Source organism: Equus przewalskii, chromosome 32 (assembly GCF_037783145.1).
Source record: "Equus przewalskii isolate Varuska chromosome 32, EquPr2, whole genome shotgun sequence".
NCBI classification, from domain to species: domain Eukaryota; kingdom Metazoa; phylum Chordata; class Mammalia; order Perissodactyla; family Equidae; genus Equus; species Equus przewalskii.
Genome location: NC_091862.1, coordinates 21,791,341 through 21,814,957, shown reverse-complemented (window position 1 = coordinate 21,814,957; position 23,617 = coordinate 21,791,341). Strand labels below are relative to the sequence as shown.

Below are 23,617 nucleotides of genomic sequence, written 5' to 3'. Positions count from 1 at the left end.
TGCATGGGCTCTGGGTGCACATGTCCCCTTGGTCCTGTGAACTCTCTATCCTCTGGGGAGGGTTGGGGCTGGAGAAGCACCACAGTAGGACTCTTGAAAAGGCACGGTCCCCTCTTGTTTTCTCAGGGTGGTTCTATAAAGAGAAACATTAAACTGATTCAGTTCTTAAAATTTTCCACTTTCCCCATGCTCCTGCTTTGTTAATACTCTTATCTATCATTTATAGCGTACATGTTATATACTTAATCCACTGACAGAGTATCTCTGGAATGAAATGGAGTGTCCTTGTAATGCATGGTAAGGTGGGGAAGGGTGCAGTGAGGGAGGTTGGAGGAGATCCATTTACTTAGCTTCATGTTTTCAACAGCTTGAAAAGAACGTTTGAGTGGCCCTTGTGATTCAATGGCCGTGTGCCCAGACTTGAGGGAGCTGGTGTTGGGAATGAAAACTAGATTCACTCTGAAAATCTAGGAGAAAAGTGACTAAACAAGTTCTAAGATCGTGCTTGATGGCGTGGGTCCTCTGAGAGCAAGTGAAGCCCGGTAGCCAGCTTGGTTCCACTCTCCCTCTCTGCTCAGACTTCCAGCTTTTTCCTTCCCAACCCTTGTGCCTGGGCCCAGCTTAGGCCCAGGACACTGATTCTAACCTGTCCCGGGGCCGGGCCACTGCTGCGCTCGGACATCCTGACAACTTGCCCATGGGAAGCGTAGGTGAACTCTAGCACGTAAGACTGCTCTGGGGTTGTCAGCAAACCCCCACCTCCTTCAGTTTAGGGTTGCGTTGGGATTCACTCTCCATCCCTTATCCCAAACACTCGGAACCACATGTGTTTCAGCATCGATGACTTTTTTTGGTTTCAGAAAGCTTTGGGTACATATACCATGTATTATGGAATGTCTCCAGGGAGTTCGGGACAGCATCCTGTAATTAAATGTATTATTATTTCTGCAGTTAAAATGTGTGACTTTTGACGCTAAATGGGACACAAGCAAGGTTATAAATAGCCTCAGGTCAGTTCATGTTTTGCTGCCAAAGGGGTTATGAAGAAACCTTTGGTTTTAGCTTTGCGGATACTGGCCTTGCAGATAAGGGATGGTGCACCGGTCACGGTGACCGTTCTCTCAGAGGTTACGCTGTGCCAGGTGCTGGCTTGTAGTGCATTTTGTGGTGCTCACAACAGATCTACGAGGAAGCCATTTTATTTTCCTTCCTCCCTCCCTTCCTCTCTCCCTTCCTTCCTCTTTTCACAGAGGAAGGAAACAGGTTTCATGAGGTCGAGTAACTTGCTTGACATCAAGAAGAGGAGGCCAGGATCCCAGGCCTGGGCACTTTCTGTGCTATAAAAACTTTCTAAGTTGCTTCTTTGAAACTTTGGAAAGTAACGGCTTGCAGAATCCTGTTTCACATTGAATGGCAGCTGGAAGACAAGACAGCACTGAAAGCGCAGTGGGAGATAATCACCCTTTAGAACATTGTTTCTTGAGAAAATGCCTCGAGGCCACCCCAGGGACTGGCCTGGTCTGTGGGTGATCCTGCTTCCTGCAGCTCGTGGGCTGGCTGTCCTGGGACCTCTGGAGGTGGGCAGGGCGTGCTGGAGCGGGGCAGAGAGGGGAAGGTTTGGGCGTTCGGTGTGACTGAAGGGTCAGGCTGGGGAGGTGGCTGAGGATCTGACAAGGCTCGGTCAGGGCCCGATTCCAGACTGGTTCCTGTTCTCATAGCAGTCATCCTGGGGGCTCTGGAGGAAGGAGGTGCCTTTAGGAGAGGCAATGAGTTTAGTGTATCTATTAGTTGGGGCTGCTGCTTGGAGATATTTTTCTTTATGGATATGAGGCCAAAGCAGCCCCTCTAGGTGGAGAGTCAGACAAAGATGTGCCCTCTGGAGAGTCACTGACTGATCAACACACTCACTTAGTGGGCTGGGCCTCTGTGCAAAGAGAACGGTGTTCTTTTTCCTCGGAGTCACCGTGCTGGCTGGATTTCAGTCCCCTTTGCCACCCCCATTGGTGCCTTTTTGCAGCGTACAGACTTCATACCTGAATGTGGCAGCTTGGCAGTGGTAGGGATCTGCCTGAAAAGCGCTTTATCCATGTTAGAATCCTTGGAATCTTCTCATGATGGTCCCGTGGAATAGTTGTGACTCACATTTGACAGACGAGGATGCCTCGGCTGCCGAAGCTCCCCCAGGAGTTAGTGCCCCGCGGCTGCCTCACCATCCTGGTCTGGACTCGTCCCTGCTCCGAGACGGAAGAGACCGCTGAGGGATTCCAGGGTCTACTCCACCACTTCCCTGCTTTCATCATTGTATTAAAAAACGGGTGGATCGACACTGATTCTCATTCGGACATAAGTGGCACTTGTTGGCTCTTACTGACCTCCCGGCTTTCTTTCATGTAGTTTGGGTTTCAGTGGGCTCACTGGGATGTCATTTGAGTTGGGAAATGCAGTTATGTTAAAAGAAAACATCGGAAATTAGAAAGTCTGGGTAAATATATTACTACAGCAATCCCTTTGTTAGCAGTATCTTCGTTTACAAGACTCCCATTTAAAAATCCAACGTAATTTGTTAAACTTTTACTTCATGGGATGTGTGGGTCCAGGAGTCTTAGCTAAAGTCGGTGACTTTTATGGGAAGTATCTGGATATACATTAACCTTTTAAAATTGTAACCAGTTAGGTACACCATAAAAGCTAGCAATGTGTGAACTAATTGATTGCTCGCTAAATCCAGAGCACAGGAGGAAAATTAATTTTAGATTGAGGAGGTATTTTCTGAAAGAGTAGAAGGAGGCAGAGAGCTAGGCTTCTATGCTGGGACTTTTCAAATACATTATTTGATCTACTCTCTTCAGTAATTCTGTGGGGCAGATATAATTGTTCCTGTTTCGTAGACAAGGATACATCCGAGTTATTACTGAGGACTTACAGTAACTTTTTTGTAATATGTAAAAGAGTCCAGATTTCTACAGAAAGTCACATACGAAGTCGAATTTGAAAAAGCCAACAAAAATGCAGAGAGGGGAAGAAATGAGTTGATTCGTAAGATAAGGCCAAGCGGACTTCGTGCCCACGAGTTCTGCTTGCTTTATATGAGGTGCCCTGCCCCCCCCCAAACTCTCCATGCGGATTTGTCTCAGAGTGTCATGTTAGGCAATGCAAAGAGGAAAATGGTTAGTTCCAAGATTGCCATTATCCATAAATTTTCAAAAAGACATTTAGTAATATGAAACATATATATATGTATTTTTTCCCCGGCCTTGAGGGTCCGAAAAACCTTTTCCCTGGGACTCCATAATGGGACAGTGAATGACCTGGAGAAAGTCTCTCTTCAGCTATCTGAGATTTCTAGACTAAAGAACTCTGAGGTGTGGCATCCTTTATTGTAAGCCAGGTACAAATTTATAAAATCATTTTTTAAAAAAATAGAGATGGAAAAGGGCTCCCTGTGGCCAAATGGTTAAGTTCGCGCGCTCCGCTGCAGGCGACCCAGTGTTTCGTTGGTTCGAATCCTGGGCGTGGACATGGCACTGCTCATCAAACCACGCTGGGGCAGCATCCCACATGCCACAACTAGAAGGACCCACAACAAAGAATATACAACTATGTACCGGGGGGCTTTGGGGAGAAAAAGGAAAAAAATAAAATCTTAAAAAAAAAAAATAGAGATGGAAAGAAGTTCTCTGGTGATTTGCCTTAAATCAGCAACAAATTGAAGCAATCCTGGTATCTCACTAAGTTAGCAAATTGTTATTATATGAGGATGATACCTACTCTTACCTTTCTTTTCATTAATTAATTTTTTAAAAAGTGGTCCTTGGACTTTCCTGTGACGAAACCCTTTGATGGTTGATCATATGTCCTGGTACTTTCCCCCGGTCGTGTGTGTATATCCACTCTCACAGTCACTAATTGTTAACATAAGCTGTCTTTCTGGGTTTTGGTCTTTCCTCCTTTTCTTCCTGGAAATAGCTTCCAGATGCGATTGCCTTTTTGACAAACCTCAAGTCCTTATGTTTTTACTATTTTTGACCTATTATCTCTTTTCTGAGTTTCATTTTTGGCTTAGGTACTCTGCTTTTAGGATTTTTTAATACTCTGTAATAGATAACTGAAAATCCTTGGCAGCTGTTATGAGGCTGCACAGTAACTGTGGAAATGATGCCATGCTCTGGACTTCTCTGTCACTCCCAGTCCTTTAAGGAAAAATCTTCCTTCAGCATATTCTTTTTTTCTTACTCTTAGGTTTATTTAGAAGATAGCAGGGAATAAGGTATTGCTTAATTTAATTCCTTTATAATGTCTATTGAAAAAATACAAGAAATACAAACTTTAAAATTGTTTGAATTAAAGTAATTAAAAATACTAAATTAGGCTTTTTTCTCATTACTCTTTTGTATTTTTCTAAATTAGACCACATGCATTTTACCCTTTTAATGTCATGGCCGAAGGTAGTGTGTCTGTGGATCAGGCTGTTAAGTTGCGAGTCTGGCATTTTCCTTGGAAGCGCTGATTTTGCATATGCCAGAGTGTCCGTGCTTGTGTGCTGCCTTTTGCCAGAGACCTTGGTCCTTCAGGATTTATCGATAAAATGATTTAATTATTTGTTTTATGAGACTTTTACTTGGTACTGGAGGTTTAGATTATGGTTTCTCAAGAGTAACTTGGTTCACTAACATCACTCCTCTTCCTGTCTTCTCCTCATCATCTCTGTAACATAGGGAGCCCGGTAGGTTTTCCTGTAGAATTTTGTAGATCATAAAATTTATTTGAGGTATTGTATGTATCTGTCTTCAGTTTTTGGTCCTAAGTTCCTTAAGGTAAACTTTAAAAAAAGTAAATTCTGGGGACTAAGTAGAAGAAAAATAATGATTCTGCTGCCCTTGGCTGGATCTATAGAGTTGCTGTGAAGATTAAATGTGTTGAGTGGCTGCTATTGTCAGAGGCCTTGGTTCTGTTGTCATTATTATTGTCACTTCCTGTCTTCATTCCTGCTGTCCCTTCCTCTCTTTGCATCATTTGCTCTTGACTTTCTGCAGGCTGTTGAGGGAGACAGCGGGTACCTCTCTGGCCCCAAGTTACCAGGTCTGGCTGAGTGGACTCCGACCCATGTTTCCAGCCACTAAAGTGATTGAATTGGTTGAATTTCACAGCATAGAGAGTAAGGAAGCAGCAGGAGAGTGAGGAAGTGTCTAGACCAAGGCGAGAGGGGCATTCTGGAGCAAAGGACAGTTTCTCACGAGTAGGATCACAGAGTACAAACATTAATCAGAACAAATTAGTGCCACTCTGTTTTCCACCCCTTCCTTTCCCTCATGGTGTGAAATATTAAGTTCAGGTTGATGATGGACTCGCGCCAGCCTCATTTCATATTGGGAACATTGCCCGAGTCAGCTTTTAGAATCCGGGCACCTGAGAGTCCACTTGTGCTGCATTGACCAGAGTCTCTTGCTGCCTTTCCTGCTTATGGGGATGGAGTGGGGGAGGCGCTGGCTGAAAGCACTCACATAGGCTGACTCCACCGACAGCTGCACGGCACAGATGTTTGGACTCAGCTGATAGTTTTAAATCATCTCTACCTCCTCATATTAAGTACATCTGCACAGGTTTAGTGTCTGCTTAACTTTAACTTGAAACACCATGTGGAACAATTTGGTATATAAGCATTGCAGTAACAAGAAGAGCAGCTTAAGGGTTATTGCATTCTTCCTATGCCAGCTACTAATAGTATTTCACTGTTTTAATATTACTTATTTACACCCACACACCCACCCATATATGTATATTTGTTTGTACACATGTATATGTATATATACATATAGACACACACACACACAGATTAATTTAATTCTCACAACAACCCTATGAAAGAGGCGCTTCTATTCTCATCCCTATTTTATAGTCAGGAAACCAAGGCACAGAGTAGTTAAGTAACTTACCCAGCGTTGCACAGGTAGTGAGTGGCAGAGCTAACCCCAGGTAGCTGCGTCACACTCTTAATCGCTACCGTGTATACTTCTCAGCACTTAGTCTTTAACTCTAAGCAAATAATAATTATAGTAAGTCAGTCCAAAGTTATCTTATTACCAGAAAATCGGACAAACTACACAGTTTTAAAAATGGAACCTGGTTTCTGTTACTTAGTGTGTATGAACCTTTGTTCGGGATTTGACTGATTCTGTTGGTTGAGCACAGACTTAGTTGTCTGGATGCGTGTGTGACACACGGTCTCTGTGACTCCCGGCAGTGTGTCCTCATTAGTGAGTCCCCATCGAGGGTGTCCACTGGATTTACCATCTCTCATCTGGGAACCTGTCTCAGCTCATCCCCAGAAGTCTGCGAGTGGCCTTCCACCGCGGCCCTGCAGGTGACTTTGTGGGCCAAGAATTTATTTACAGCCCCACACTCACCGTGTGACTCATCACCTGGGGCGTCTCGCTTTCCTTGGTAGATATGGGAAACTAGAGAAACTGACTCAGACGTGTTTTCCACGCAGGGTCACTGAATGAGACTGATATCTTAGCGGGCAGAGTGTTGGAGAAGAAGCGGAAGGATCTCATGGACCATTTTACGTCACTGTCCTGAACAGCGCTTGACACGTAGGCACTGGATATGTGTATGCAGGATTCACGAATAGAACACCTTAGACTTCGGATGGGAAAATGTGTAGGGAGGGTTTGATTTTGGTCTTTTCAGAAGATAAATGCTGTTCAGATGTAGAGAGTGGCGCTATTTTGGCTTGCCTAGGAATTCAAGGTCTAATTCCCACATTTCAGGAACAAAGACGTTTGTATTAAGGGTGGCAGTTGGATCGATTATACTTCCTTCATAGGCAATTAAATTGTCATGCCCACTTGGTAATAAATACTATAAATATGATTGTAAGTATTTTAACATCCTTCATCTCCATTCCTCTTATCCAGACTAATTGATTATTATAATTGACAGAATTATTATAATTTGAACGAGAGCAGAATAATCCACTCAAATTAAGGAAGCGACGGAAAAGAGCAAGGAAATAGGTATTTGAGACATTGTTTGAATGTCTGGGGTATTACATATTCCTGGATCAGAATCCAGGGAGCACAACGTTAATATTTATTTCGCTTTGAAGTCATTTAATACTAATTACCTTTATTTTTTACTTCAGCTATCTCAGCTGTAAAGAAAATAAAGGAAAGAACATGTTATTACATTTCTTACCTTCTTTCTCTCCATCGCTTATCTTTTTGTAATACATTAAAGACATATCACAACGTGGCCAAAATATTTTTCATGAGCTTTCATGACTACATCACACTGGCTGTATGTGAACTTCTAAACCAAGGAATTTGGGCAAAAGTTTGCAATTTTATGAATTTGCTGGAAAGCCTTCCCTTTCTTAGCCTGAGAAGTTCCTAGCCGCCTTCAGTAGCCACCGTCAGTCGCACTGGGTTTTGTGGGAGAAACTTGGCGTTCAGCTGCAGCGTTCTTTCTGGCCCATGGGAACGTCTTGAGAAATTATTTCTGTATTTCAGCATGTTGCTGTTAAAACGCACATGTTCCCTTTCAGCCAACATGGGAACTGCTTTCTGAGTTTTTAAAACTTGTAGGCGGCCTCGTCTATCCGTCAGGGGGCCCTGAGCTTTGGGGTTTTAGAAACATTACTGTTGGGTGTTTTTCTCTCATTATGAATATACTTGATACAGTGATAGGTTTTTTCTTTAGTAAATATAGATGAACTTTGAGTTTCTTTATTTTAGCATACCCTTTGAGATAAAAATTATTTGAATTTTTAATAAAGTTTTAATCCAATTTAAAGTACGTAAAAAGTGAATCTGCCTTGAGGTCCCCAAATAGCACCTGTAATTTGGCTGGATTGAATTACTAAGTGTAAAGTAAAATTCGCATTTGAAGATAAAGGAAAGAAATGTAATTTGCTGTAACTATGAAATTTCGCTACCTATGAAATCGCTGTGTCGTATTTTAAATATCGAATTCAAATTCCAAATTGGACGTAATCATGCAAAGAATCATTAACTGACAGTTACGTTTGATGTTATGGATATTACTGTAGAAAGTCTTTTGGAGTTCGAGGCTGTGAGAACCACGTCCTCCTGCGCTCCCGCTGGTAAACCAGCGCGCCCCTCTGGCAATGAGACGATTTCAGGAGTCTTCCTAAGGAGAAATTGAAGAGAGCAGGACTTGTAGTTAAAAGCAGAAGACTGGGTATGTGTTTATCGTTGCTTGCTGCCATAATGACACTATAATTGCAGCAAAAGAACAAAAAAGGCATAAACTTCCATGCCCAAAGGCAAGTGGAGACAGGTGGCCGTGGCTGCGTAAGGCGTCACGTGCTGGAAGGTGCTGGCGGAGTGGTAACCACAGAGGGACCGGGGCGGGGGTGGTAGCCGGAGGCTGCCGGGTGCACCTCCCAGACTTTGCAAATCTCCTGCCTTAGAGTCACCAGTACTGTCTGAAGTTGGGTCAGGGGAAAGTGGGAGAAGTTTGGGGCTAAAAACTTGAGTTTGCTTGAGATCTATAAACAGCGCACTTCGACTCCCAGATCGTCCATCTTCCCCACTGCATGGGAGAACGGAGCTTTGTCTATTCTCTGGACGTGCTGAGCTCTGCCTTCCCATCCCTGGCTCAGCGAGGATGGCGAGGCTCTGGTTTGACATCAGGAAGATGGAGAGACACCAGGATGGTGAAACCTCAGAATTCCTGAAGCTGTACCAGCCCCAAATCAGAGGATGCTTTTACTGGGAGTATATTATAGTTCCAGGATGGAATTTAATTACCTACTTTGAGCCCACCACTGGGCTGCTGACATCAAGCTCATAGAACTTGACCCTTTGACTGCCTCATTTTGAAATGGAGGGGCTGCCAGGAGTCCGATATTTGAGGAAAGCCTCCATCGGTGATGCTGTACCCAAACAAACAGCAGGAAAAAGGAGCTTAGGGAAAACAGAGAAAAATAGTGTCTAATATAATAAATATCCTCAGAGAGGTGGGGAAATAATTGTAGCTTTGAAATGAAGACAGATGCTATTAAAAAAAAAACAGATTCAGAGAATAAGAAAGAGATCTTAGAAATTAAAAGTATGTTATCAGAAACAAAAAACTGGATAGAAACTGGAAGAGTGGATGTAAGAGAGGTAAATCCTTAATTACTGTAACGAAATTCTGTAAATACTATTTGACTTACGATCAGGAAACAGCCTAGTATTCAGAAATGCATAGATCACCGTGACAACAAAGAGAAGGAACGGAGAGGGTAGCCCTTGAAAGCAAGACTGAGGCGGGACTGCAGGGTTTTGTTATAGTCCTATTTAATTTTAAAAATTGTGTGCATTTGTTACTTTGATAAAAGTTGAGAAACAGGTAATGGGCGATTTCCTTTGGAAATCATTTTGTTGAAAAATTTTATTGATAAGTACAGAAAATGCTGCACAATATCATTTTTTTGGAACTCACATAAACCTCTGTGAATAATATGGTCCCCTAAATTTTTTAGTAGCTGTCTTTTCTCAGCATGCATTTTTTGATGCAGTTAGGCACAGTTAGCCCAAGGGTTTCTCTTCCTTCTGCCAGGCCTGCCAAGCTTCGTGGCTTTAGAAATCATTTATCATGCAAGTGAATTGTAAATATCTGAACTATTTTGAAACGTTTCTCCTCATATTACAGCCACACTGTTTCCATATTGCTGGTGATTATGGGAATATTTTCTGTTAGGCATTTCACGCATCGTGGTCTATTGAGTTCACTAGTAATGGAATGCAAATTAAGGAACTGAGAATTCTGAATGAACACTAAAAGCTAGCAGATTTTCAAGCTGGAATGGTCTGTTTCCAGCGTTTCCTGATTTATAAACCATTTTTAGAGGTAAGGGGCCTCCTTCTGTCCTTCCCTCTCACTTTTGACCGTGGATGGATGGCTGTTGTGGTGACATGGACCTTCACAGAATTTTAGAGCTGGAGGATGTTTCAAGGGACCATCTAGTTTACTTCCTTTGCCTGAAGATTGAGGAAGGGAGGAAGTGACTTTCCCAAGATTAAACAGTGGTCGCAAACTCAGTATTCTTTCTGCTGCCTGGGCTACATGGACCTCAAGGAAACTTCTTGCTCACTTTCCTTCAAATCTGTTTGGTTGCTGATGGTGGTCTGGTGGATTTGTGCCTGAAAAGAGATGCTTTTACAGAGTTCCAGGAAATATTCTGGTGAGAGTGTGGGGTGTGTGAACTTCTTGAAGGATTCTAGTTTTTATATTTACCACGTGAAGCTTGTTAACTTTCTGAAAGAGACGTGACATGTGCCTGTGGATCCAAACAGGCAGAACCTGGCCTTGGAGGCTTAAGTTTTACCATAAACAGGGAAGGGGTCAGGGAGAGGGGAAATGGCAGGAGGAAGAACAGAGCAGGGTGTGAGGATCATTTCTTTTCTGTTATTTTCCTTTTGGTGGGAGAGAGTGAGAAAGTTCCTGAATGTAACTAGGGCTGAACTGAACTGAACTGGCCAGAACCTGTCTTAATTTGTATGAGAGAAAAGCTGTGGTATTTCGTTTTCCGGAGCAACCCCTGATAAGGCAACTGGGGCCCACTGGCTGCTATCGAGGTTCTGCAAAATTTCATTTTGTTTCTTCTCTGAATTTTTCTCCGTTGACCCGGCCCCTAGAAGTCATTCACTGGTCGCCTAATTCCATCCAGGCCTGGCCTCCCCCTCTCCTTTTTAATTGGAGTCAGAGCTCCTTTTTATTGGAGTTTTGTGCATATTAACGGTTGGCTGATTAAAGCTGCTCACAGTGAGGTGTTGGTGATTACTCTGTTACTCCTCCTGGTGCGCATGTGCATATATTCACAGCGCTGTTACAGAAATAAGATGGGGTGAATCTCCACTTGGCAGGTTGTAACTATGGAAACACCTGGTAGAAATAGGAGTGTAATATGTTTTGTAACATTCCCTGCATAGTATCCTCACTTTGCAAACCCCAGGGGATCAGTGGCTTAAAGATGAGTCTTTCTGGAAAAAAGTGGGAGAAGTTTAATCATTATCAAGAATATGTTGAAAAGTCACTCAACATCACTAATCATCAGGGAAATGCAAATCAAAACCACAGTGGAGATACAACTTCACACCTGTTAGAATGGCTGTTACCAAAAAAGACAAGAAATAGTAAGTATTGGTGAGGATGTGGAGAAAAGGGAACCCTTGTGCACTGTTGGTGGGAATGTAGATTGGTGCAGCCACTGTGAAAAACAGTATGGAGGTTCCTGAAAAAATTAAAAATAGAACTACCATGTGATCCAGCAGTTCCACTTTGGGGTATTTATCTGAAGAAAACGAAATCACTATCTGGAAAAGATGTCTGCACCCCCATGTTCATTGCAGCATTATTTACAATAGCCAATACATGGAAACAGCCTAAGTGCCCATCAACAGATGAATAGATAAAGAAGATATGATACACACACGCACACACACACACACACGATGGAATATTATTCAACTGTGAAAAAGAAGGAAATCCTGCCATAAGTGTTTCTTGGTACATCAGATGTTTATATCTCATGTTAAAGAGGTGGATTAGGGTTTTCATTCTTTATCCTCATCAATCCCTCTCTTTTTTTTTACCTGTGGACCCCTTTGGCAGTTTGGTGAACCCAGACAAATTTTTTTAAGTGCATAAAATAAAATACATGGCATTACAAAGGAAAACCAATTACATGGAAATCCAGTTACAAAATACTTAAAAAGCCTGTGCTAGAGTAATATTTGTTTTTTATTAATGCATTCAGGGACAAGATCCAGCAGTGGGTGCAGTAACTGCTCTGCTATTCTGAGGTGATGCTGAGCCAGGTGATTTCTCAGCTGCTCTGTGATGTGAAAGTGGCTGTGACTTTTGTTGGAGACACAGCCAAAGGGACTACCAACGGTGTGTTTGGTGATCCGCCTTCATAATGGAAGGAGATGCAAATTTCTGTTGGAAATTAGTGAAAATATCTATTTGTTTTCCTGTCCAAGTTCATGCACCGCTTGCATTCTAATAACCCCCATGAAGATAATGGTTTAGGATGAAAGTTTATTTCCTCAGAGCTTTGGCAGTGACAGCAGTGTGTCACAGAGAGTATTTTTACGGAGATGACAGTTTGAAATGAAATTAACTCTTTGTTGGCTGCCCCATATGCCAGGCACGGTACTGGGCATGGTCAGCAACATTGATGAACACAACAGTTATGGCGTCCGGCCTCTGGAATGGGTAAACTAATAAGAGAAACAGATATCAAACTGCAGAATATACAGGTAGCTGTTTAATTGCCTGGGGGATAAATGTCCCACAGGGCTGTCATAGTGGATCTCGAGGGGGCTTCCCCGGGCCTGGGAGGGGCGCTGGTGGTGAGGGCAGGCCTCCCTGAGGAAGCCATATGTGCAGCACTGTGGTGTTGGCTGAGGGCCAAGCTTGGCCGGTGGGAAACCTGAATGACACAGCGATTGGGAGGCAAGCAAGCCAGGGGCTGTGCGTTGAGACTGGCAGAAAGATGCAGTTTGCATTTCACTCAATAGTATTTTTTAATCCTGCCAAAGCGGGGTAGTTAACCTTTCAGCTTGATGACCTGTTTATTTAGCATATTAATAGCTAGATCCCTAAAAGCTTTCGGGATAAGTGTGGCTATATAGGTTAAAAAATTGGTATGTAGGTTGATAAATTGTAACATTTATAAGAACAGGGTCTCTCGTGAGAACATTTTTTGGTTAATTCCTAAACATTTTTTCGTTCGGCACACGTTGAAGGAAAACCTGAGGAGAATGGAGGAACTGAGTTCTGTTCGTTTGGCGCGTCTGTACTCTGAGCGGTTTGAGCCGGGTTTGTAGGAACGCATGCCTCGCCGTGCTGTTCCTACACAGGCAAGTGGTCACCCGTGGTGTGGATGGTAAGGCGACAGGCTCCCGGCCGCCTGGCAGCGGCTCAGATGGCGCAGACCAGGCCTGGGCTGCGCACACAGGCAGGAATGTCACCATTCTGGTCGGGGCGGTTGGGGAGCGACTCCTCTCTCCACGTCCCATGCTGTTTGGCCCTGTTTTTCAATTTGACTTCATCAGAGCACACTCTCCAGCCGAGGGGTGCACGTATCTCTGGGACTTCAGGCAGCATGCACGGTTGCTTTGTGAATCTTAGCTCCCCTCGGAGGACGCGCTGAGCCAGGAGAAATGGAAGTGGCATCGGGTTCCACACGTGGAGACGGCGGAGACGCGCAGGCAGGTAAAGAAGACTCGCCTGGAAGGCGGTGGTTACTTAAACTTTCGTCCATTGGTTGTAGAAAGGAAACCGAGGCATGGCTCAGCGAGCCAAGAAGCAGGGTGCAAATTACTGAGCAACAGATCCTAAATGGTTTTGTCTCTGGGTGACCTTGGAATCTTTTAAAAGACATTTTCTCTTAATAATATTGCGAAAGAAGTGAGTTACATGTAAAGAATCTTACAGTGTCAGTCATTAACAACACTTTGGAAATATGATTTGCTCTGCTGACTAGTGGTGTTGATCTGGGACGGGGCGGCTGTCAGCCCTGAGCCCAGGACAGGGCTGGCGCTGAGGGCGTGCCTGTCGAGTGGGACTGGATCTGTGCGGATGTCTAATGATACTCCCGGAAATTATTCTGTCACTTCTGTGTGATGCAAGATTTGCCCCAAAGCGTTGGTTGTATGAAAATCATATAGAGATAGGAATCTTTTTGTCCCCCAAACTGTGAGTGGCTTAGTGAGCTGTAACCATGGTGCGGCTCCCCATCCTCTAGTCCGGAGTGAGGAGTTCGCGTTGGCGGTGCTCCTGCCTGCATTTCATGTGTGCATGCCTCCCTTGCTTTGTCCGCTCACTCCCTTGTCATTTATTTCATATCTGTTGGTGTCAAGTTCCATGATAGACTTTGGGAAACAGAGACAAATAAGGCGAGATTCCTGCTTACGGGGTTGAAACACGGATTCAGCGTGCTGTGGTTGGAGGGATGATTTGTAGCAGCACATACCATGTGCTGTGGGCCCACAGGTTAGGAACGATTAACTCCTGGAGTTTGGCTCCTCATTGACGGTGTTTTCCAGAGGAGGGACTTGTGAGGCTGCAGCAGAGAGGGTGGAAGGGAGAGATTCCAGGCTGAGGGGAAAGTGTGTGTAAAGGCAAAGGCGTGCGGGGTGAATCACGTGGGAGATTCCCGTTCCATCGCCCCTCCCCTGGGTGACTTGCAGCCCTGGGAACGGCTTCTTTACCGGCTGTTTGCTCTGCCTGGAATACCTGCCCCCAATCCCTGGCCAGCCTCTCTGCTCCTTCTGCAATCGGGTGTGGGATTAAATTGCACGTCTTCCAAGGTGCCTGTCCTGACTGCCTAGTGGAAGTAGGTGTCGTCCTCTTGTCTCCCGCCACCTGTCCTGTTGCTTCAGCATAGCTGACACAATGCCAGTGGCTTTGTTAACTTTGTTGTGGGTGGGTCCCCAACTGTGATCTCTGTAAGGGCAAGGACTAAGATTTTCTTGTTCACTGCTGTGGCATAGTGCCTGGCCTGTGGGGATGGTAGATCCTTGTGAATGGATGAATGAATGAAGAGTTGTCACTTGAAAAACAAAAACATTCTTTTTTTTTTTTTTGCTGAGGAAGATTTGCCCTGAGCTAACATCCGTGCCAGTCTTCCTCTATTTTTTAGTATGTGGGCTGCCAGCACAGCACACTAGTGGAGTAGCAGAGTGGGCTGAACTTAACCACAAGACCACCGGGCCTGGCCCCCAAAACATTCTTAATGGACTTGCTATTCAGTTTACTCCTTGAAGTTTGAGGTCATTATTAACTAGGCACGTAGGATCTCAGGAATTTGATTCCAGCCCTTTGGGTGTTACCATGAGGTAAAAAAAAAAAATGGGACTTATTTTGGATCCTGCAAGAAATGACTTGAAAAACCTAAGGATTCTTTAAATTGAATATATGGGGATGAGAGAAATTCTGTTCAGAATACTTGTTGTAAATAAAAGAAATTCATGAATTTAAAGAAAATTGAAGAGTCATTAATTTGAGCCATTTTTAATAGTAGTTTTATAAAATTATTTATTACACTAAAATTTTCTTTGTACTGCTTCATTCTCTGACACCTCCTGACAATTTTGATGATATATTATCTTTGCTCTGAAACCTTAGTTTTCTAACTGTTGTCATTATTTAAGCCCTTTATCTTACAACAGTGATGTTCTCACACTGTTATTCTTCTTTTATTTAATACAGGAGTCATCTAACAGCCATTCTCCGTCTGTGGGCTCAGCTTCATTGCTGTTTTCCTCCACTCCTTCTGTTAGTTTTTAGAGCTAATAAAATGGCTTCATTTCTACTCCATCTTATCCATGGTCATATTTTTCTTATCCATGTCACATGTAGCATAAGACATTGTCCATAACATATTATTAGCAGATTATTCTTATCATTGAAAAGATTATACAGCAAAGTTTCTTTTGTAAATTCTATAGTAATGGCGGGTGGAAAATGTTATGTGAAATGGCATACTGAAAGAAAGGAACGTCTAAATGTGGATTTCTCAAATGATTCTGACTTTTTCCCATTTGGTCTTCTCTGAATGACAATTCCCTGCATAGATCTGTTAATCCCCAAGGGTGGCAGACAGGGCTTCAGCCTGGGGATGGATGGTTGGCATCTCCTAATATATTCGGTAGCGATATTTCTTGCTCCCGGCTTCTGATTCCAACTTTTTGTTCTCTTCTTGGAGAAATGGGAAAAAATAACACTGTCTACTACTCTGAAGGTAAGAGTCTGGTTATCTTTACTTGTGATGACAACTTTTTGTTTACCTGCTTGTTTGTTTCATTCATTCCTCCAGTAACTATTTGTAGCCCATCCACTATGTACCAGGCACGATGCTAGTCACCAGGCATTAAAAAATGTTTTATTATAACCAACACTGAAATTATTTTAGAGTAAACTGTTTTAGGAGAGGACTATGTGAAAGAAGTCGTGTGTCAGCAGAGAAATAGTTTGTGGTCTTTTAGTAATTTTTTTGTTTTACAAAATTGCTACTGGCTAGAAAAGGATGATGATTTGCACTTCTGACATCATTGCTAATGTTGGGTTTCCGTGCTCGGGCTCTGTGTGCGGAGGAGAGAGGCGTCTCGAGAGTCTTAATTTCGCCGAACGCTGCACCTGTTGCTGGCTATTCTTGCATATGAAATCCAGAACCTTGAGTCACTTGCTTTCATTTCCTTTTCCTGCCCCCTCTTTCCGGAGAGGAGGGGGTCAGGGTAGTAACTCATGTGAAGAGTAACCACCTTGTTCTTTTACAGCTATGATTTTAACGTCCTGGAGAGTGGAAGTGTTGCGTCCTTTTGTCATTCTGCTGCCGAAAGACTCACGTCGGAGTGGCCTCAAGATTCTGAGACTTGTGTCGGTGCCAGAGTTTGGGAGGATGGTGGGGGTGGCACTGGCTGTTCAGCAGCTGCTGCTGCCACCTGATACCTGGAACCGTTGCTATTGAGGAACATGCATTTCCTCTTGGTTTCATGTGAGCTTTGGCTCTGACTTTGAGGAAGAGAGGAAGTAGCGTGTAGTATCCTTTACTTTCAGAAGAATAAACTTTGAAATCTCTGGGCATCGTGTTGGTTCAGGCAATGCTGTTGAAAACCAGTGTGGCCTCTACAGGGGGAGGAGAGCCTGTGGGGCTGGGAGCTGGTCCTGAGGTTAAGAGCAGCCATGGCATGAATTTGGCATTTCACTCGGTGGCATGAAACCTTAGCTACCTCATTTTTCAAGTGAGAGTTGAGAGATTAACACAGCTTAACTTGTAAGAATTTTCCCGGCATCAATGAAAATCAGTGTGAAAGACCTTTGAAGTTCAGAGGTTCCTAGAGTTGGCCAGTTTTTACTGATCAAACTACATACTGATATTTGAACAGCACATCAGTAGTTCCAGCGCTCTGCTGAATTGGCAACCTCCAGGCAGTTATTTCAGTGCAACGTTCCTAATTTAAACCAAGCCTGTTATTTTTGCTTTATTTTTCCTTTTATAGATAGGTTTACTCATGGACGTTCTCCAGAGGAGAAAAATTTTATGGAAAGTGGAGCTTTGGCTAAAACAGCCATAAATGGTCCCACCCACAAATCCAGGATGCTTGTTCTCCATCAGGGAATAAAAGTGCCTGAGTGATGTTCTCCTTATTTCTGGATCACTGTTTTCTTTTTCGTACCTTCTGGTATTGTTTCCTCGTTCCACCCGCCACCTTCCTCCCCATTCCCTGTGACTTCTCAGAATACTTTAATAATAGGCTGTGGGTGCCTTGCTCCCCTCCCGTCGTGCTCACGCCCACCTTCTTTACTCAGCCTCTGCTCTCCTCTCCCCTGCTTGCAGGCTCCGGCCTATGTCACTGCTTCTGCTTGGTCCCTGTGGCAGTGACAGCAAGGCCACAACACTCCTTCTCTAGCCCTTGTGTGTGTCGCTTCTCCTGGGGACTGGCTCTCCTCGGTGTTCTGCGTGGAGCAGAGAAGGCGCGCAGGAACGGATCCGCTAGCCGACTGGCTCCCTCCTGGGACTGGGGCCCTGGGGCTTTGCTCCTGAGTCCCATGGCTCGTCATTTCTTAGCGATAACCATTGCTTGCATTCTCCATTCATCACCTGATACCTCTTGGAAACTCTATCATCTTAGAAATCCTGGAAATGATTTAAAATACTTCCGGTCAGCTCCTCGGCATGGGTTCTGCGCAGTTATTACCTGAATTCCCTCATTTTCTCCCTACTCTCAGCCCTAAGTTGTCACAGGTAGATGCTGATGCCTCATTCCCAGGTTGAGAGATATGACGCTGGGATTCCGGTGGGTGTGTCCCCGATTGGACAGGACTATCTGTGTGTGGTATCAGCTGCAGGCTGAGTATACAGATGACTCACACATGTTAATACCTGTGTCTCCTCAGTGGCCAGCATCCTCAGATTCCCTTAAGGGCATGAGAGATCCATGGGAAAGACTTTGAATTGAGAGTGTCACTGCAGGGGACCATGGGACAAAGTGTTATGAGTGACACATCTGGATCCATAGGCTGATGTGTCCTAGGGGACTCGTAGGTCACTTCTCCCACTAGATGTTTTTACTGCTAAACAAAGAATAATTTCCAGGCTTCTCTTCTTCACACCTTCCTCTGGAGCTTGAGGATTCTGGAACCCTCTGGAAACTAGAAGTTTCCTCACAGTGCCAGCTTCAAGAAAGCGCACTTGCTGACCTTTGCTCCACAGCCCAACAGGTTGCCCTTGCTGCTGCCTCTACTTTTAAAAATTAGTCCATCCCCACGGGGCTGGCCCCGTGGCCTAGTGGTTAAGTTCGTGCGCTCCACTACAGGCGGTCCAGTGTTTCGTTGGTTCGAATCCTGGGCGCGGACATGGCACTGCTCATCAAACCATGCTGAGGCAGCGTCCCACATGCCACAACTAGAAGGACCCACAACGAAGAATATACAACTATGTACTGGGGGGGCTTTGGGGAGAAAAAGGAAAAAAATAAAATCTTTAGAAAAAAAAAATGAGTCCATCTCTTATATTCTGAAAGTGCCCTTCTGCCCTGGCCACACCTCTCCCTGCAGGTCCGTTTCTGCAGTGCTCGGGCTGCTGAGTCTGCCCCAGAGCTGCTGGTTTGACTTTGCTCCTGTCGTGGACGTGCGCGTCCCCTGTGCAGCCGCCGGGCTGGTCGTGCGCTGCTCTCCGTGGGTGTGAGCTGGCAGGCTCCTCTCCTCGTCCTGCTCCTCAGTGACTTCTGCTCTCACGTCTTCCGATCCGCTCCTCTCTCTTCCTGCAGTAAGTGTCCAGTTATGAAGTCCTTATAATGTGCCAGGGACAGCAATACAAAGGTAAATGAGAAACGACAATGTTTGTTTTTCATCTGATTTATAAAAACAGAACACGTAGAACAGTCAACCCCTTTTTCTTTCTTTTTAAATAATTTCAAATTACTCTTGCTTTTTAAAGCCTTTTTAAAGTATTCATCTCTTTCAGTCTCTCCTTAAATAACTTTTCCTGCTCCTTGAAGACCCCTGGCAATGACCCTCTTCCTTCTGTGTGAGCTGGAGGGGCGGGCCCAGGGCCCTCAGCCTCCAGCAGCTGGCACCGCAGGTTCCTCCCACGGCCTGGCAGATCGGGTCCTGGCGTCGCTTGGCAGCCGTGTGGTGTTGGCCTCTTCTAACACGGAGTGCTGGCGGCCACCGGATGCCTCATCTCAGTCAGTTCCAGGCAGTTGCCACTTCTGTTTGGAAGCAACACTGCCAGTGAGGAACCTTGCCACATGCACGCAGACACATGCACACAGACACATGCACGCAGACACACACATAGACACACGTACACATAGGAACACACACATAGACACATGCACACAGACACACATACACATAGGAACACACACATAGACACATGCACACAGACACACACAAGGACATACATACACATAGACACACACAGACACATGCACACAGACACACACACAGACACATACACACAGACACACACACACATATACATACACATAGAAACACACATAGACACATGCACACAGACACACACATAGACACACGTACACATAGAAACACACACATAGACACATGCACACAGACACACACATAGACACACATAGAAACACACACATACACACACATAGACACGTGCACACAGGCACATGCATACAGACACACACAGACACTTAGACACACGCACATAGACACATGCACACGGACACACACACATAGACACATACACACATAGGCACATGCACACAGACACACGCACGCAGGCACACATACACATAGACACACGCAGGTGCACACAGGTGCACGCATGCGCGCGCGCGCGCGCACACACACACACACACACACACACACACACACACACACTCTGTTGTGAGTGCAGGGCCGCCCTGGAAGGGAACCTCAGGTTTTCTGCTCAGAACCCTCTGACCCCTCTCTCCCTGCTCAGTAAGGGATTTAGCAGGTTTCTTCCTAACCTCTTACTCTCACTGCTTATGTGTGGTTTTCCTGAGATAGGAGAGGTTATAATGTAATCCTGAAATACAACCTCTAGGAATTTTTCATTTTTCATCATTCCAAGTAGCCGCCTTTGACTTTTTGCACATTAGAACAGAAAACTAATAATACTTAAAATATGGTTTCTTTCCTCTTTCATTGGCGAAGCCTGCATCTGAGAGCAGCCTCTGCGTGGCTGGGGAGAAACTCAGCAATTCGATGGTGGGGATTTTGGCTTAACTCTCTGACTTGATTTTGTTGATTATAATGTCATTCAGTTCCATTAATATACTAATATGGAAACAAAGGCATGATTTCAGATTTATTTATGTCTTTGTGCTTTGGAAAAACAGTCTCATGAGAAACCACTCAGCCCGTTAAATACCATCCTTCATGTTGCTTTTTTAGGTTTGCTTGTTTTTAGAAAACTTTTCCTGGCTTTTGCTTCTTGTAATTTTTTTAACCATATCAACAATAGCGTAGCTGTATTTTCAGACGTGTGTTGTCAAAATCACTTGAAAAATCCTTTTCATGTCAATGTGTGGGATTTTGTTAGTCATCTTTAATGTGATCAAGAACTAAGGTAGAATTTCCTAGCTGGAAAAAAATGAGTTAAAAAATCCCGCCACACTCTTTGATTATTGGAGAAGATGTATTCTAAACAGTAATTACTTTGATGAAAATATTAAAGGGATTGAATTAGACTGTGAGAATCTTGATGATAGAGACTATACCTTTTTCATTTTTGTGTTCTTCTTGTGTGTTATGCTGTATAGATGGTCTCTACAGTCAGGGCAATTGGCTCAGATGGTGGAAAGCTGTGGAAACCTCATGAAGATTAGGCCCTAGCCTTCTTCCTTGCATGAGAAATCTTTAAGCATTTGAAGCTAGGGAGTTGCAGGTGTTTTAGAAAGATCACTCCTGGGGCTCTAATGGAGGGTGAGTTGGAGTGAAGAAAGCCTGGAGGTCAAGGGGACGTTGCAGCTGACTTCGCCAGGACACTGAGTGAAAGAGGATGAGGCGAAGGCAGGTGGGAGATAGATGCCTCCATGGGGTTCCTAGGTCAGGTTTCAACTGCAGGATTCTGGTCTGCAGTTACAGTAGCAAAAGAGAGTTCTGCAAACCAAAAGATAATTTCTTTGTAGTTCATTTGACGGTAAATCCTGGGCTGGACCTGAACTCAGTGGTGGGTGGCAGCATCTGACTTCAACTGCTGGGATGCTTCTAAAATCTTTACTTATCCCACTCGTTGTTCATAAAATACACGTATTTGCTGCAGAAGTATTAAATGTGTTTGATTAGGGAAGTTGCCCTGGATCTGGCTGTTTTTTGTTTTAATGTAATATATGGCCTGTGTGCTGTGTAACTTTTCTCATGTGGGAAAAGTTCGCATTCAGCAAAACATCTGGACCAAGGGATTGTGAAACTATTTGACCTGTGTTTACAAGATAAGATTGACAAGACTGACAGAGTAGTTATGGAGAGAATTGTAGAGGAAAAGAACATGTCTAGCCTGAAGACTCGGTGGTCAATGATGGCCCTACCTCATTAGCATGAAAGGAGACTGACCTTTCTGGGGGATCAGGAGCTTTCAGTAGATTGTGCGTGATTGGATTTATTGGGAAGGGGGCATCTTGGATTTTGGAATGTTGCTTCTATGCAGGATCTTGGATTGAATCATGACCCAGAAAAATGAGGCCATTGAGGAAATTTGAATAAGGTCAGTAGAGTAGTTCACAGTATTGCATCAGTGTTAATTCTCTGGGTTCGATAATTGTACTCTGATTATGTAAGATGGTAGCATTTGAGGACGCTGGGTGAAGGCAATATGAGAACTCTCTGTGTTATTTTTACAGTTTTTTTGGTTAATCTAGAATTATTTCAAGTTTATTTATTTATTTTTATTGAGGTCGTAATCGTTTATAACATTGTGAAACTTCAGTTGTCCATTATTATTTGTCGGTCACCATATAAATATGTCCCTTCACCCCTTATGCCTACCGCCCAACCCCCTTCCCCTCTGTTAACCACTAAACTGTTCTCTTTGTCTGTATGTTAGTTTATCTTCTGCAAATAAGTGAAATCATATGGTGTTTATCTTTCTCTGGCTTATTTGGCTTAATATTATACCCTCAAGGTCCATCCACATTGTTGTAAATGGGATGATTTCGTCTTTTTTATGGCCGGTTAGTATTCCACTGTGTGTATATATATATATATATATATATATATATATATATATAGGTACACACACACCACATCTTCTTTATCCATTCATCAGTTGTTGAGAACTTGGGTTGCTTCCACATCTTGGCTATTGTGAATAATGCTGCAATGAACATAGGGGTGCATAAGTCACTTTGAATTGATTTCAGGTTCTTTGGATAAATACCCAGTAGTAGGATAGCTGGATCATATGGTAATTCTATTTTTAATTTTTTGAGAAACTTCCATACTGTTTTCCACAGTGGCTGCACCAGTTTGCATTCCCTCCAGCAGTGTATGAGGGTTTCCTTTTCTCCACATCGTCTCCAACATTTGCTATTTTAGTCTTAGTGATTATAGCCATTCTAACAGGTGTAAGGTGACATCTTGGTGTAGTTTTGATTTGCATTTCCCTGACGATTAGTGACGTTGAACATCTTTTCGTGTGCCTATTGGCGATCTGTATATCTTCTTTGGAGAAATGTTCATATCCTCTGCCCATTTTTTGATTGGTTGTTTATTTTTTTGTTGTTCAGTTGTGTGAGTTCTTTATATATAAAATTATTTCAAGTTTTAAAAAAGGAGAACAGAGTTGCTTGTCATACCAGCCAATAGCATCGTCCATGCTGCTTTTAGGTAGAGAATATCCGTTAGCACGAGTGTGGTTTTCTTGGAGAATTTGAAGTCTAAAAGTGCAAGTCAAGTAAAATTTCATAGTCGGGTCTCCATCCACTCCCCAATTTCTTTTTAAAGCTGACTCTGTTTTTATCGTAAGATGAATTTAATGTTTTCTGATCTGGGAGGAATGTTTCATTCTAGCTTAAACGCATACAGAAGAGTTTCAAAAGGAAGCCATTAGTGTCTAGAGGGTTCTCGGGAAGTGCTGTGCGTCTGGGCTTCCCTGGCACTTGGTGTCCCTGGTGTTGGAAAGTGTGGGTGGTCTCAGGCTTTTGTCTGTTGCTCTTCAGGGTTAGGTATAGGCTCATTAGTTAGGACTGACAGTTATAATAAGATGTTCAAAGCCAGGAGGGTTTGCAGATACCAGAAAGAATGAAGAAATGTGTGCCTTTAATAGCCACAATCTGCTCACCTGGGCTTGGCTGTGCTGATGCTGCCTGGCGTGCGTCTGCCCAGAGGGGAGAGGATTAGTCTCCGAGTGCCTTTGCTGCCCTCTCTCACTCCTCCACCACCTCCTGTAGTTTCAGCTGATTTGTTCTGTACTTCCCTCTCCAGTCCAATCCTTTCTTTCCATTTTGACTAGAGTAGACCTAGGCTGGCAGCCAGTGGCTGTCGAGCGATAATGGAGCTAGTGGTATGTACAAAATTTGATTATTGCTGTCAACACCAGATTGAATAAGAAAGCACATACTCTAGACAGATCCTTGCAACAGAAATGGTCTATTGATTT

General features: G+C 43.8%; 1 protein-coding gene and 1 long non-coding RNA gene across 18 annotated transcripts in view; both read left to right on the top strand.

The window, feature by feature from the left end:
* The window catches only part of UTRN (utrophin), a 479,488-nt gene that overhangs the window by 30,817 nt on the left and 425,054 nt on the right, over positions 1–23,617 (top strand). For 3 of the 17 annotated variants that reach the window (XM_070602750.1, XM_070602749.1, XM_070602748.1), the window contains exon 1: positions 12,895–13,230. The exons of 13 other annotated variants lie outside the window; for them this stretch is intronic. In XM_070602750.1, coding sequence (XP_070458851.1) covers positions 13,179–13,230 — 52 coding nt within the window. In that variant the 5' untranslated portion in view covers positions 12,895–13,178. Of the gene's footprint in view, positions 1–12,891; positions 13,231–23,617 lie in introns of those variants that run through there. One more of the 17 variants, XM_070602747.1, reaches the window with a different exon arrangement.
* On the top strand, positions 14,002–16,600 carry LOC139080731 (uncharacterized). Its single transcript, XR_011535462.1, has 2 exons — positions 14,002–14,353; positions 16,296–16,600. It is a non-coding gene; the product is annotated as an uncharacterized lncRNA (long non-coding RNA).